General features: G+C 47.4%; 3 protein-coding genes across 3 annotated transcripts; 2 read left to right on the top strand and 1 right to left on the bottom strand.

Moving 5' to 3' along the window:
* Positions 1–123: 123 nt before the first annotated feature.
* Positions 124–1,830, top strand: ATP5MF (ATP synthase membrane subunit f). Its single transcript, XM_005523036.3, has 4 exons — positions 124–215; positions 305–412; positions 1,243–1,359; positions 1,686–1,830. The coding sequence occupies exons 1-4, from the start codon at positions 200–202 to the stop codon at positions 1,712–1,714; spliced, it is 270 nt and encodes an 89-aa protein (XP_005523093.1). The 5' UTR covers positions 124–199; the 3' UTR covers positions 1,715–1,830.
* Positions 1,831–2,783: 953 nt separating this feature from the next.
* On the bottom strand, positions 2,784–9,594 carry CPSF4 (cleavage and polyadenylation specific factor 4). The gene is made up of 8 exons (XM_005523034.3): positions 9,368–9,594; positions 8,370–8,420; positions 7,731–7,883; positions 6,905–7,000; positions 6,662–6,755; positions 5,885–5,957; positions 5,242–5,334; positions 2,784–3,991 (listed from the first exon to the last, which is right to left on the bottom strand). Exons 1-8 carry the CDS (start codon positions 9,468–9,470, stop codon positions 3,923–3,925), a joined length of 732 nt encoding a protein of 243 aa, XP_005523091.1. The 5' UTR covers positions 9,471–9,594; the 3' UTR covers positions 2,784–3,922.
* Positions 9,595–9,817: 223 nt separating this feature from the next.
* On the top strand, positions 9,818–14,266 carry PTCD1 (pentatricopeptide repeat domain 1). The gene is made up of 8 exons (XM_005523032.3): positions 9,818–10,384; positions 10,919–11,059; positions 11,255–11,473; positions 11,799–11,900; positions 12,196–12,948; positions 13,182–13,298; positions 13,554–13,736; positions 13,942–14,266. Exons 1-8 carry the CDS (start codon positions 9,923–9,925, stop codon positions 14,119–14,121), a joined length of 2,157 nt encoding a protein of 718 aa, XP_005523089.2. The 5' UTR covers positions 9,818–9,922; the 3' UTR covers positions 14,122–14,266.
* Positions 14,267–14,572: the final 306 nt, after the last annotated feature.

Below are 14,572 nucleotides of genomic sequence, written 5' to 3'. Positions count from 1 at the left end.
AATTAGTACCCATTACTCCTTGTCCTGTCTCTAGGACAGGCTGGACGGGCTCAAGGCTACACCGAGACAGCAGTGGTCCCTCCTGAAGGGGCCGTGACACACCCAACATGGCGCCGGCCCCGACCCGCCCTCTGTCCGTGTTCCCGCCCTTCCCTCCTCCCGTGAGCCCCCGCGCGCGGTCCCTTCCGGGCACATCAAGATGGCGCAGCCGCCGGGTGAGTGCTGGGGGATCAAGGTGACCGCGGTGCCCCCCTCCCTTCCTCAGCCCCGCGCTGACCGGGCTCTCTCCCTCTCCCTGCCGCAGTTCTCCTCAAGGACACGAAGCTGATGGACGTGAAGCTGGGCCAGCTGGGCACCTGGCTGGCCATGAGGGACTTCACCCCCGGCGGCATCTTGGGGGCCATACGAAGAGGTGAGGGGGCTGCGGGGCAGGCCCGGAGGGTGCGGGTGCCCGAATCCTTCTCCTGCCGGAGCCAGGACGAGTAGCACACAAGAATCTGGCTGCCGGAGTTGGTTGCCTGGGGGTGGGGGGGCGTCTGGCAGCGCAGGGGCTGCTCCATGGCGAGTTTTGCTTTCCCAGAGTAGTTTCTCCTGTAACATCTCGTTTTTTCAAATGTAAATTTATTTCTCGTGTGGCTGTTTCGGATCTTTGCTTTCAGTATTCTTGTATAAAGGGGAAATGGGGTGCCCTTACTCCTGAACCCGTTGGCTGAAAATCTTGGGAGTTTCACGTCACAAGTAAAAAAATTATTAAAAAGCAGTTGATCCATACGTATTATAAAAGAGAAGACAGAGCTCTTATGGATCACTTCACACCAATGTCATTTGCTGTAGGTACAAATGTTATTCAGGTAGCTTTAAACAGAAAATGTCAAATGCAGGAGTCTGCCTTTGATAAGATATGTGTGCATGTATATAATGTATGGAAAAGTCAGATAATTGCAAAGCAGCTTGAGCTCATGAAAGTCACAGTATTTAGGAAAAAAATGAAAAATGGGGGTTTCCCCTTTTGTTGAGTTGTTTTTGTTTTGTTTTTTGGGGTTTTTTTAAGGCTCAGGTCTATCAAGTTAGGATCACCTTGCTCAACTAGCACACAGGTTACCTCCTCTCAGACTTGCTTCTGAGACCTTCAGATGTTTCATTAAACCAATTTCCTGAAGTTTTGTGAATCCAGGCTGCTTCCTTCTCTCACAGGGTAACAAAACTCATCTGGTGGCTCTGAAAAATTTTCCTCTCCCACAGGTTATGACAGATACTACAACAAATACATCAACGTGAGGAAGGGGGGCATTGGGGGTATCTCCATGGTGCTGGCTGGGTACATTCTCCTCAGCTACATGTGGAGCTACAGTCACGTGAGTAAGTAAAAACCATGGCTGAGTGTGTGCAGGGGAGCTTGGAAGGTTGCCTGGGGAATAAAAACAATTACCTGCTGCTGCTTTTAGAAATAAAATGAAAGATTGCTGGCAAACAAACTTCTCTTAGCCGTAGAAAACTTGAATGCTTACTGAGTATTTTCTTGGCAATGAAGAAAGTTTAGGCTTTGGTGCCTGGCTCACCTGCCAGCACCTAGAAAATACATGCTGTGGGGTTTTTCAGAGTGCTTTCTTGCCTGTAATTTCAGGTGTGGTGGGTTTTTTTTTCTTGTGAGTTCAGCAGAATTAATTTGCTGTGCTTTGCTGCAGAGCATGACCGCAGGAGGAAGTACCACTGAGACACCATCAGAAGGTGAAGGTGCAGCTCCTGGCACAGCTACCCTGACAGGACACATTAGAACTATGGCTATTCAATCTGTACTCTTGTGACCAATAATAAAGTGCATACACTTTACATTTCTTGAGCTGACACTTTCCTAATTGAGTTGTTAATTGTACTGTGCAAATAAATTTGTCTTCTGAGAGTTTCACCGCTTAGGGTAAGCTCAGAGGGAAAGCAGCTGCTCCTTGGGTTGTATCATGAACTGGGGGAACTGTTGGCAACTGATTCCTTTGATAAAAACGGTAGCAATTAAAAAATGCTGTTTCCTGGCCATTATGGACAGGCTGGACAAAGGGCTGAGATTTTGCTGTGTTTTGATTTGAAAGAATATCTGAGCTTTGTGTACCCTGTTGGTGTTTCTGGTTCTCAGTCAGGCTGTCACCAGGGACTGGAGGTGGTTTGGGCAGTTTCCCATCACTGCAGAGCACTGTCTGAGATGAGACAGGTCTGCAACTCTCCTTCTGTCACTGCCTCAGATAACCCAAAATTTCCATCAGAGCTCTACCTCCTTTCACTGCCCAAGCTGGGAGGACATTCTGAGTGGGAATAAGCTTCAGACTTTTAATCTATCGAAATAAAGAAAAGGAAAGCTTTCCTTCTAGACTTAGATGTAGCTTAAAGGAGCATCTGTGGGTTTGGACCCAGCTCTGAGCTTCCTCATGCCCCACAGTCACACCAGTACCCGGAGCTGGGCAGTGCTGCCCACCTGAACCATCCTTGTCTGAACAGCAGAGAGAGTGAAAACCACTTCTTGAGGCACATGAAGAATCTCCCAAGAGCTTTGGTGGTTCCAGGAAGGCTTTCAGTGCTGGAAAACTGGTACTGAAACCCAAAAACTCCTTAACTTGATGGGGAAGGTGATCAAACACTGGAGTATTTTAGTTCCCTTTCCACATGCCCAGTCACAAACAGATCACATAGCTCAGTCTGAGGGGGGCACAGAGTATTAAGAAAAGTGTCTGATGGTCTGTGACTTCAGACTTGAAATTTCCACAGTGAAATAACTGCAGTCATTGACACCAACACAGGCTCTGGTCACTTCTCTTAATCCAGCCACATTTACCTTGTTCTTAAAGAAAAATAAACTCACAGCCAGCTTTTGCCATCAGTACATTTCAATAAAAACAAAGTATAAAGGCAGGCAGCAAATGAAGAGATGGGGTAGAATCAATAAGGCTCACATTGTGGGTAATTTTTTTTCTTTTAATTCGTATTTTGTCATTGGCCCTTTTGAAATAGTCATCTCAAAATAAATGGGGTTTGGGTTGAAAGAAAAATGTTCTCAGAAGGAATCTCTACTAACACTTTAAAAGCAGTGTTCCATAAGAATATACAGCTCCACTTCCTGGTCTCTAGAGTGTGGGAATACCTGCTCAGCGTGAGCTGGAAGATGGGGGCTGAGACAAGGTTCTATTCCTACTCCAAGCCATGCTCATTCCCCTCCTTTCTGCAAGTGGGAACTGAGCAGATGCAGCTTTCCTATAATCATTGTTCCTTATTGTCTGGCTAACCAGAGAGATGCCAATTTATTCTCCCCCCCGGTCAGTTCTCTCACAGAAGATTGATTTCTAACCTTCAGTTCCACAAGAAGCACAGAAACAAAGCAAGTGGACACAGGTTTTACTGCCTGATGTACGTGAGGGGTTTTGTCAGCCACCAGGACGAGCTCACCAGGCTGACCTGGAAACAGGACTTTGCTTTTGGAGGGCTACAGGACAGAATCCCTGCTTCCTCACTGAGGAGAAGGCATTGCAAGTGTTAAGTTTTCCCAGTCAGTCTTCCTGCTTCCACAGGGAGGGCTGAAAGGCTGCAGATTCTCCAAAGAGAAATGGCAGAAGGAAAATACTTTAAAGAAACACTGGCCTAAGGTGTATTTTTGTGGAGTGCTGCACCGGTAAGGGCTTGGTTTATCTACTGGCTTTATGATCTACCTTTCATAAGGGCTCAATGAAAACAGGCAGAGGCCAAAATTGATTTTAAAAAGGTTAAAACTTAAAAAAGTTGGGGACAATTACAAAAACGTTGCTTTAGCAGCAGCCAGCCTCTGACCAGTTCTTTCAGTAATGGCATTTAAAAAACAACCTGATTAATAGCTCCAGACATTGTGCTAGGCAGAAACCTTTCCTCAGTGGTAACAGCTCCCTTGCACCTTCCTGCTGCTCCTTCACTGTCCACTGAGAAAGGCCAGGTGTCCTTTGGTGCATCTGTTGGCATAATGACCTTTTTCACCACACTGAAAGAGAGAGAAGAGACAGGAATTGCAGAGTTCCAGCTTTTTCCTCCTAGCTGCCTTTATTAAGGCACCCAGCAACTGCTGCCATTTGGAAGCTTTTCCACACATGGAAGATGCAACATTTAGCAGGTAAAATGAAACAGGGTGTCAGGAGGGACAGGATTTATGGGCTGTTACCACTCCTTGGAGCAAAAGCTGCTTCTATGCTGGGAGTAACCTGATGCCATGTTATTCTAAGGCATTTCAAAGGAGAGAAACCTCAGCATACAAGGAGGATTTCAACATTTGAGGCTTCTCAGACTACTCCATGTGATATGCACCATATCCATGGGGACTCTCCTGATCTTCATGAATAACCAGAGGAAAGCACCTCTGAACTTGAGAAAGTCACAGTTTCATGACTTTGCATTTAAAGCTACTCAAAAACAGAGGAATGCCAGTATCTTGTGCAACAGCCTTCTCCAGATCTGTAATTTACTTGCAGATAAAATAGGCAGCTATTAAAGGTTTCCAGTGAAATGGATTCAGCTATAATATCTAAACACATATTTTGTATGTTATATATATAAATATATATTTTATATATTTTAATATATACATTTGGGTGATTCTCACCCAAACAAGTACCTAAGGCTCAGAGTTGACATGTAAAATGTGAATGTAACTGTCAGGGCTAAAGGAACAGGAAAATCCTTTGTCCTTTTCTAGTGACTGTAGTGACTGGGGCTTCTGTGGAAAAATAAGGAGATCCAAACTTGATTGTGTCCAAATTTTCCTGGTCCTCCTCAATGAGCAACCAAGGTGAACAACTCATTCCTTGGTTTGGCACCACAGGGTGCATTTACAGCTCAAATACTGAGCAGGCTTTGCAAACCTGATTTCTATTACTTTCAGTCACCTTCCAGGAAACAGGAGAAGAGAATCTACACCCACCAGTGTAAGCAAATCAGCTTATGAAACAAAAAATTATTATTAACTCTTATTTTGAAATGTGCAGCTTGGCAGTCTCCTTTCAGTCTTTGGGGCAGCGTTTTCCTGTTTATTAGCAGACAACAAAGTCCTACAGAATTTGTCATTGTCACAGCATGTCCAGGACTGGCAAGGCAGTGACCTCAGAACTCAAGGCCAATTCCCACAGCTGTATCCAGGCACCACACAATGTCTACTGAGCAGAGCTCAGAATTCATGAACCTTTTAACAGTGTGAAAAAGCCTTCTGCTTTCCCTCTTCAACCCTCCCCTCTGCATTACCTTGTAGCAGGTGACCTGCTCCAACGGCCGGGGTCCTCTGTTCCCACTGTTGTTATTTTGAGATTGCATGACTCCAATGACTTGGGGTGTCCTCTGTTGGGTAGGAGAAGAGTTCTGACTTGTTAAATGCATCCAGGATAAAGATCTTTGTGCTTGTTGTTTTGTTAAGGGAAAAGAGCACCCCATATGTCAAATGATCAATTTTCCTCCAAATCTGTGTGTGGGTGCTCTGCCAGCTGGAGCACCAGAGAGAAGAAATCAAGCACCGAGCCTTACGAAGCCCAGTGATCCTGTTTTTCTCTGGAAAGCAGATTTGGAGAGTAGGTTTAGGCTGCTAAAATATCATTGCCATCATGGAGGGATGTCACCCTGATTACAAAACCTGGCAGACTGCTGCACAACCACATATGATGTGCTTCTGTGTAGCGTGGGAGTGTTCTGTGACATGATCTCAATGTGAAGCTGGAACAATTGTGGGGTTTCATCACTATAAAGGCACTCAGGGTTGCTCACTGTGTAATTCTCCCTTCCAGACCCAAGAGCCTGGGTGCCCAGTTTTGACCACCTGACAACCTATTCTATTTTAAAGCACTGTGGGAGAGGTTTGAGGGTGGCTGTGTGGGGAGGCAGGGGATCTGGGTACCTTTTGCTGTGTTTGTGTTGGCTGAGGCAGTGGTGGTTGCTCTGTGGTTCCCATTGGCAGTTCAAACCGAGGGCTGGTTTAGATGGAAACAAGAAAATTGATTCTCAAATCATATGCCAACATTTTATCATCAGCTCAGTCAAGTAACTCCAAACAACAAAACATTCAGCTAGTTAAATCTGGAAATCACAGGAAAGAGACCTCCCCCTCCCCACTTCTCTTTACATATGTGTAGCATATCCCTCTGCCTTCTGGAATATAAATCCATGTGATTCCACTGCTCTGATGGCACCTAATCACCATGCCAATCTTACTGGGAACCCCCTGGAGAAGCCCTGCCCCATCTCATAGACTAGTTTGGGTTGGAAGGCATCTCAAAGCTCATACAGTTCCAACCCCCCTGCCACAGGCAGGAACAGTGAGCACTATCCCAGGTTGCTCCAGGATCCATCTAACCTGACCTTGGACACTCTCAGGGATGGGGCAGCCACAGCTTCTCTGGGCAACCTGTGCCAGGGCCTCCCCATCCTCACAGGGAAGAATTTTTATCTAATGCCTAATCTAAACCTACTCACTTTCAGTATGAAACCATTTCCCCTTGTCCAGTCACTACATGCTCTTGTAAATACTTTCTCAGTCCTCAAATCAGTAAAAATTTGGCCCAACTAAACACTGGCCAATCTCCAAACCATTGGGAAGCACGGGAGCACCCTCATTTGACATGACCAGACCACAAGGGAAACACAAGGCTGCAGGACAGGCCTGGAGCATACTCACTGCATGAATTTACAGGCAGGTCCCTCTGGACAGAATCCTACCAGGTAATTCACACAAATGACTCTCCGAGTGTGCCGATGTCTGCAGAGGGGACCTGCAACACAAAGCTCAGCAGTTCACATTCCATACATCCACATCCCAGCAGATCCCAGCATATCCACCAGCAGATCATGCAAAGATGGAACAGCAACACTCCACCCTTGCTCTCCAGCCACAGAAACAGCAACTGTGGGAGGCACTTACCGTGTTTACAGAAGCCTCTGTCATACCAGGGACAGTCTTTGATCTTCGACTCCGGGTCAATGTGCAAGAATGGACATTCCTTGTTACTGCATTCCCCTGTATCAAAAGCAAACACACTTCTTAGTCAATTGTGTGGGATTGAGATCAAAATGACTCAAAACATCACCTGGATCATGTAGCTCCCACAGAGCTGTTACAAACATTTGTAAACTCAGGCACAACAGTCTCACTGCCTGCCTTAACCTCCATGAAGAGCTCCAAGGATTCACCCCTGGTGAGCCAAGTTCTACCAGACTGGATTATTTATGATTTTAAAAACAATGGGGGAACTAAATTTGAAAGAGCAGTCATGGTAAAAAAACCCAAACATTTAGTGCACCAGAAGCATGGAGAAACTACAAGTTGCACACTAACCTCAATAGAAGGAAACCTATAAGATATAAGTTTCTGGCACCAAGTTGCCTCATTATGTCCAGATCTCCAGAACTGGAAAGCAAGCGCACAAAAGTTTTGCATCCCCATGCCCTCTGCTGCTCATCAGCTCCCCAAAATCATGCAAAGACCATCTGCTCAGCCTACTCATCTCATACTCAAAAAAAATGAACTTAAGGTAAAAAAAACCAGTGAAAATCAGCGGTTTCCCCCTCTTCTTGCAAGGGACAAGCAGTCAAGTGAAGACATCCACAATACATCAAATTTATGTGGATAATAAGGTGAAGCAGATCTGGAAAAATGTCAATCTAACATCAGACACAGAAGAATGTCTTAGGAGGGATCTTCTTCAGACTCCCACACCTGCAAACAAAACTAAGAAGGAGCTATTTACCAAATTTGGAGTAGAAGTAACACTCAGGCATCTTGGTCATGTCATACTCGTGCAGGAACTCGCACTGGTCTCCCTTTTTGCACAGTCCTCGTAGCCAGTGTTTACAAACAACTGTCTTTTCCCCACTGATGTGTCGGAAGGGGCACATGCCTCCTGTGGAAGGATGGGTGGGGCAAGGAGAAGGGGAAAAAAGAACAATTAAAATGTGTCACACAGGGCAACAGAAACCCCTCTACAAGAGGGGTTTCAGAAGACATCAGCCTTAAGTGGTAACAGCAAAACAGGGAGTTCCAAAATAGTCTTGTGATACCCTCTAATGAGCTTCACAACAAAGTCTCCAGCTCTTAATCCTGGCAACTACAAACCACAGCAACCAAGAAGCAGATCCACAGCAAGGTCTGCTTGTGTTGAGTTCAAACCTTCTTTTAACAGTAGCCTTGCTTGTTTACTTCCCACGTCCCTTAAAAAACATTATTTCCCAATTGCTCCAGATATTCCAACATCCTTTAGTTTTCTCCTCTATCTAGGTTATCCCCCTCAGCTTTACAAAATAAGAACACTATAAGCAGTGCTAGAAAATCTGTTTTCACCCCCATCCTGTGAGAATAAATGTGGAATCCAGTATTCCACACAACTTGCCTTTTCCACATGCTGCCTTTAAAAAAAACTCACAGACAGCTGCGCCTGATTCTGTGAAGAGAATAAGGAAACATTATTTATGTTAACAAAGCTTCATGGCAACTTTTACAATATTTCCTGCCCTAGAAAGAAAATCTGATCTCCAGCATCAAGAGGAAATCAGTATTTTGGTTTGGGGAATTTACTTTCCTGCAGAAGTTTCTTGTTAAAACCTGGTGCTCAAAAACATCTGTTTTCTTCTTGAGGGACACCAAGGGGAATTTGCAGAGATTTGGAGGTGCTTGTTTTGCTTTTCAGCTATTTAAGTTCTTGACTGGGTCTTCCTCTGCTGTTAAGTCAGTCGTAGCACAAAATACCCTGAGTTGGATGGGACCCACAGGGATCACTGAAGTACAATTCCTGAACGCTGCATTTGTAATCACAGCATTAAAAGTGTTATATTTCTTTACCAGTACTACCTGAAACAACCATTAGCATGTTATCCCTTGCTGATCCTGATGAAGAGGAACATTCAAGGGAGCTAAACACAAGTTTAGTAGCCCAGCCACAAAAAAATCAGCAAACTATCAGTCTCCTGAGTTTGTATCAGACTGAAGGAAAAGATTTGGAAAGTCAGCCACGGATATACCTAAAGATGATGACTCTTGCCATCAAAACACCTCATCTACCAAACGGGAATTAAAAAGGAAATATAAAGTACTGTGCAGGAGAGTGATGTTTATTCACGGTAACATCTCAACTTTAATTTTCAAGCCTGGCTAGCACTAACTACGGATTTCATTAAGTAGAAAAGAAAAACATCTGGGTTATGACAGAAACCTCACGGGGAAAGCGGAAGTTGGGTGGATCTATGGATAAGACCTGATGAAGACGCTCAGATCTCTGGAAAACTTCCGAGCACCCGAACCCTGCCCAGCCCCACCTCCTCGGCCCCAGGGCCCCAGCCCCAGAGGCCCAGCCCCGGCCCGAGCACCCCGCGGAGGAGAGCCCACACGCACTGTCCATGCCAGGGAAGGGAAGCGGCTGTGCCCCCAGCTGCTGCTCCACGGCCAGCTCCAGGTCGAACGTGATGTGGTCCACGCTGGCGATGAGCTCTTGCATGGTGGCAGCTGGGGGCCGCCGACAACGGGAAGGTAGGGGCGGAATGGTGGCGGTGTTGGTGGCGGCGGGCGGGCGGGCCCGAGCGGGCCCGGCCCGGCCCGCTCCGCTCCGCGCCGGCAGCGCCTGCAGTGAGGGGAGGCGGCGGCGGCAGCCCCGTGGCCGCCCCGCGCCGCCCCCCCGCGGAATGACGGGACCCCCGGCGGGCCCGGCGGCCCGGCGGGCAGCGCGCGCGCCCCGGCCAACCGGCGCCCGGGGCCCCGCCGCCCGGCGGGCAGCGCGCGCGCACCCGCCAATCAGAGACCGATGAGGACACGCCCCTTCCGTGCGCGCAGGCGCCGCTGGGTCAGGGGCGGGGTGAGGGGGAACGGTGCGAGCGCGGGGTCGGTCCGGGTTCTGCTCCCACTCCCGGTCCCGCTCCGCACCCGTTCCCTTCCGGGGACATTGAGCATATCATGGGCTCCCTGCGGCTCCTCGTCCCCCGCTGGTGCCGCCACGCCTTTCCCGCTTTGCTGCGGGAGCGGTGCACAGCCCCCGGAGTTGGATCCGAGCAGGTGCCGTTGCTGTCCCGGCCCCCAGGCCAGGGCCCGCTGCCGGGCTGCAGAACGTGCAGCTCCTCCCGGGCCTCCTGCAAACTGCCCGGCAGCGACCCGAGAGAGATCAGTGCTGGCAGCTCCGCTGGAACTGCTGAGGAGCAGAAGGGTGATGATGATGATGATGATGATGAAGATGTGGAGTTCGGGACGCTGACTGATAAATTTTCCTCTAGAAAATATTACCACAAAACCACAGCGCGCTTTCGGGATTTAAAGCTTCAAGAAGAAGGAGAAGAACCAGAAAGAAAACCTCGATGGGGCCCTAAGAACACTCCATACTGGTACTTCCTACGTTGCAAGGCCCTTATCAAAGAGAACAAGGTTTGAGCCCAGCTTTTTTCTTTATTTTAATAGCACTGATGAAAGATGCAGATCTGACCTATCTTTATCACTTGGTATCTTTACAGAAAGAAGTAAAATAAGAATTTCTTGTAGAATCGTGATAGAACAGTTTGGTTTGGAAGAGACCTTAAAGTTCATCCATTTCCACCCCCTGCCATGGACAGGGACACCTTCCACTATCCCAGGTTGCTCTAAGCCCTGTCCAACCTGGCCTTGGACACTTCCAGGGATCCAGTGGCAGCCACAGTTTTTCTGGACAACCTGTGCTAATGCCTCACAGTAAAGGATTTCTTCCCAATATCTAACCTAAATCTCCCCTCTGTCAGCTTAAAGCCATTCCCCCCCATCCTGTTGCCACATGCCCTCATCTAAGGACCCTCTCCAGACTTCTTATGACTAAAAAAGTCCCACTTTGTAGGACTCACACTACAATCTGCCCACAGCTGCATATATTAATATCCATTGTAGCTGATTCTCTTGCTGCCTCATGATGGATTTTTCTCATCCTTGTAGCTGGCAGAGGCTCTGGAGCTGTTTGAAGTGCAGATGCTGAAGGAGGAGCGTGTCCAGCCAGAGGAAGGCAATTACACTGTTCTCATTGGCGGCTGTGGCAGGGTTGGCTACGTGAAAAAGGCATTCAGGCTCTACAATGATGTAGGTTTAACTTCACGCTCTAAGCATTTTATAAGCTAAAAGCATTTCAAGTATTCAGTCATATTACTTTATCTCCAAAATGCCTTTGCCTTAGTGTTGGCACCTTCTTAGCCCAAAACTCTTAAAAACAAGTTAAAAAATTCAAGCTGTCCTTTTGCAAAAAGGCCAGTTCAAATCCTTCTTCTCTTCCTTTAGATGAAAAAACGAGGGTTAACCCCCACTGAGGCCACTTACACAGCCCTGTTCAACGCCTGTGCTGAGTCTCCATGGAAGGACTCAGGGCTGCAGAGTGCCCTGAAACTGCGGCAGCAGCTGCAGAGCAAGAACGAGGAGCTGAACCTCATCACCTACCACGCCCTGCTGAAGGTCTGTGCTTTCTGCTCAGACCTCAGGATGTGCTTGGATGTACTCAAGGTAAATAGGTTACTTTTCTCCTGTTAAACCTATTCTGTGCTGTGGTTAAAGCTCCTGGAAGTTGTCACGTTGCATCGGATTTTAACTGCATGTCCAGCAGAGATAATTACAGATCCTGTGGTTCTGTTTCATTGATCCTTACTGTCATAGAGTGAAATTGTACCTACCAAACTCTAAGCTTAATTACCAAAAAGGAGGCAGCTTTGGCTTTAAAACTGGCTGGGTGTGTCCAAAACTTGTTACATCTATCTCCAGGAGATGGCAGTGGATTTGAGCTTTGCCACACAGGACAACCAGAAAGTTTCATGCTCTCTGCTCTTTTCAGGAAGTTGTGCAGAAGGGCCATGTCCCCACAGCTGAGACCTTCAGCTTCCTTCTCATGAGCTGCATAAAGGACAGTGAAAACGGCTTCCGATTTGCCTTGCAGGTTTGTCCTCATGTTGTGGGAGGGGGGGAAAGTGCTGCTGTGTTGTAACTCATCACCTGAACACATGGAAAACAGTGAAATGGGAGGAGTTCAGCTCCTCCTAGCACAAGTTCTGAAAACTAGACTTTGCTCAGGACATCTCTTATGCTGGTAAATAACCCTGGATCATCTCACAGGGCTCTCCAGCTCAAGGTCATGCTGTAAATTAATTCCTTCTCACACAGATCCCATTAACAGATGCTTACAGGCTGCTAGAGATGCTCCTGCTATTTAATATCCATCTTCCCCTCTTCAGGTTTGGCAACAAATGAATAAGCTGGGAATAAAGGCCGACAGCCACATCTACAACCTGATGCTGCGCGCGGCCAGAGACTGTGGGATCGGCAATCCCGCTCTGGCTTCTAAAGTCCTGCTCAGTCCCCCTGAGAACTCGCCTCAGCTGAAGCTGCCACCTGGCAGGCAGAAGGAAAAGGTGAAAAATCGGAGGAAGAAGGGATCAGAGAGTGCTGCTGTCCAGCTGGATGTGGAAGCTATGGAAAAGCAATTATTTCAGGAGAGTTTGGTGCAGCCTGAGGAACAGATCCAGCAACAAAATAAAGATATGGCTCAGGCTGAAGCAGAACCGGCTGCTCCTGACAGCCCCAGCATCACTCACAGCAGGGCTGGAGCCTTGGTGAAGAGAGCCCAGAGTGAGATGGAACAGGAACAGCCACAGCCAAGCCAGAAGCTGCCTTTCTGCAACCTGCCCAACTTGTTGGATTCCAGGATGGCTGACACAGCCGTGGTTTCCCTTGGGACAGTGGCCACACCATCCCATAGACTGGCTCTGATGGGGGATGTAGAGGGATTCTTGAACAAAATGAAAGAGGACAATGCAGAGCCCAACATTAAAACGTTCACGTTACTGGCTGAACTGGTGGAACCCCAAAGCCCCTCAGAGTCCTCTTTGCTGGCACTGCTGGATGATCATAAAGTAAAAGTAGATGTGACCTTCTTTAATGCTTTAATGAGGAAGAGAAGTAAGCAGGGTGACCTGGAAGGAGCAAAGGTGAGAGAAAAACCTCAGAACCAGCCCCATCACTACCACCTTGTCTCAGGCCTCTCTTTTGCTGGGACCCATTTGTCTGTCCACAGTAGAAACTGGAATCTCACACTGTTTCCCACAAGGCCGTGCTTGGGTTAATTTCTGTTTATGGATTCTGTTCTAGCACATCCAGCTCCCTGTCTGGAAAGCTACAGTAAGAATTTTTGGGAAGTGATGCCAACACTTGTGTCTTGCAGAGCGTGCTGCCAGCTCTGGTGAAGAGGGGACTGTCACCTAACCTCCAGACATTTTGTAACTTGGCAATTGCCTGTCACAAACAGCAGGATGGACTGCAGCTGCTCTTGGATTTGAAGGTAATCAAAGACAAATCCTCTGCTGCTTGGGGTCTGAGCTGCAGGAAGAGGCAAAGTGAAGTGTTAATGCTTTTAAAAGACCTGCTGAGGTTTTTGTGAGAGTGGTTTTGTTCTCTTCCCAAAAACATGCTGCTTCACAGGTCCTGCAATGAGAGCTGTGCTCCTTGTGTAAAAAGTGCCTCTGCCTTTTCCTTCTGCAAATCCTGCACTAGCCAGCAGATAAACTTGTTTAACTGTAGCATTTTTTCTTTCCAGAGGTCTGGAATAACTCCCAACAAGTACATCTACAGCACCCTCATTGCTGCTGCTGTGAGGCAGCTGGATTACAGTTACCTCACGGAGATCCTGCGGGACATGAGGAATAACGAGGTGCCTCCCAATGAAGTGATCATCCGGCAGCTGGAGTTTGCAGCTCGGTACCCTCCCAAATTTGACAGGGTAAGGAGCCAGGACTGTCAGGCTGTGAAGGCATCACAAAGGACACCAACAAGGGAGGGGAATTGTAAATATGATGATTAATGTCTGCCTGAGTGTCTTTGTCTGGTCTGGCTGATGATACTTGATTGCTGTTTCTGTAGCTCCTGCAGGCTGGTGCTGAAGTGAGCTCTCATCTAATAGAAACCTGTTGGATTTCTCTTTGCAGTATAAGTACAAAAACCCCTACCTAGAGAAGATTGATGGCTTCCGTGGCTACTACTACCGGTGGTTAAAAGTTATGGCTGGAGAGGAGACCCCCCACCCCTGGGCCAAGTACAGGACAGCAAAGCCTGGGGGGCAGGACAGCAAGGCACAGGCTGTGCAGGAAAAGGGAGCAGGATGCTGAAGTTTCAAGTTCTTCCAGCACAAGGAAGATGCATGACTTGCTTCTTTAAACTGGCTTGTAGCAAAGCTGCTTTGTGTATCCCAACCCCCAGTTCTTGCAATAGTTACATAATAAAATATTTCCTTTTGTTTTAAGGAGGAGCAAATACATTTTCAGTGAACTTCCTTCAACTGCTGAGGATTAGATGGGCTGTAGTTTAGCAAACCCTGTGCAAAACAAGGAAGAAGTAAAATCAGATTTAATAGGGGTTTAGCTCAGTGCTGGTTTTGTCTGTGTCCTGTCACTTCACATGTGACCTCTAAGTCTCTAGACTGCTGGCATTCCTGAAGGGATCTGTGCATTAATTCCAGGTTACAAACCTCAGCAGAGAATTCCAGTGAAATGCAGCTTCCATTTGCACATGGTCAGGGAAGAACTCAGACTGAACATTTGGGAATTGTTTCCTTTATAC

Source organism: Pseudopodoces humilis, chromosome 18 (genome assembly GCF_049639895.1).
Source record: "Pseudopodoces humilis isolate 2021_Gansu_Grassland_sample_001 chromosome 18, ASM4963989v1, whole genome shotgun sequence".
NCBI lineage: Eukaryota > Metazoa > Chordata > Aves > Passeriformes > Paridae > Pseudopodoces > Pseudopodoces humilis.
This window is presented reverse-complemented; position numbering and strand designations above follow the sequence as displayed.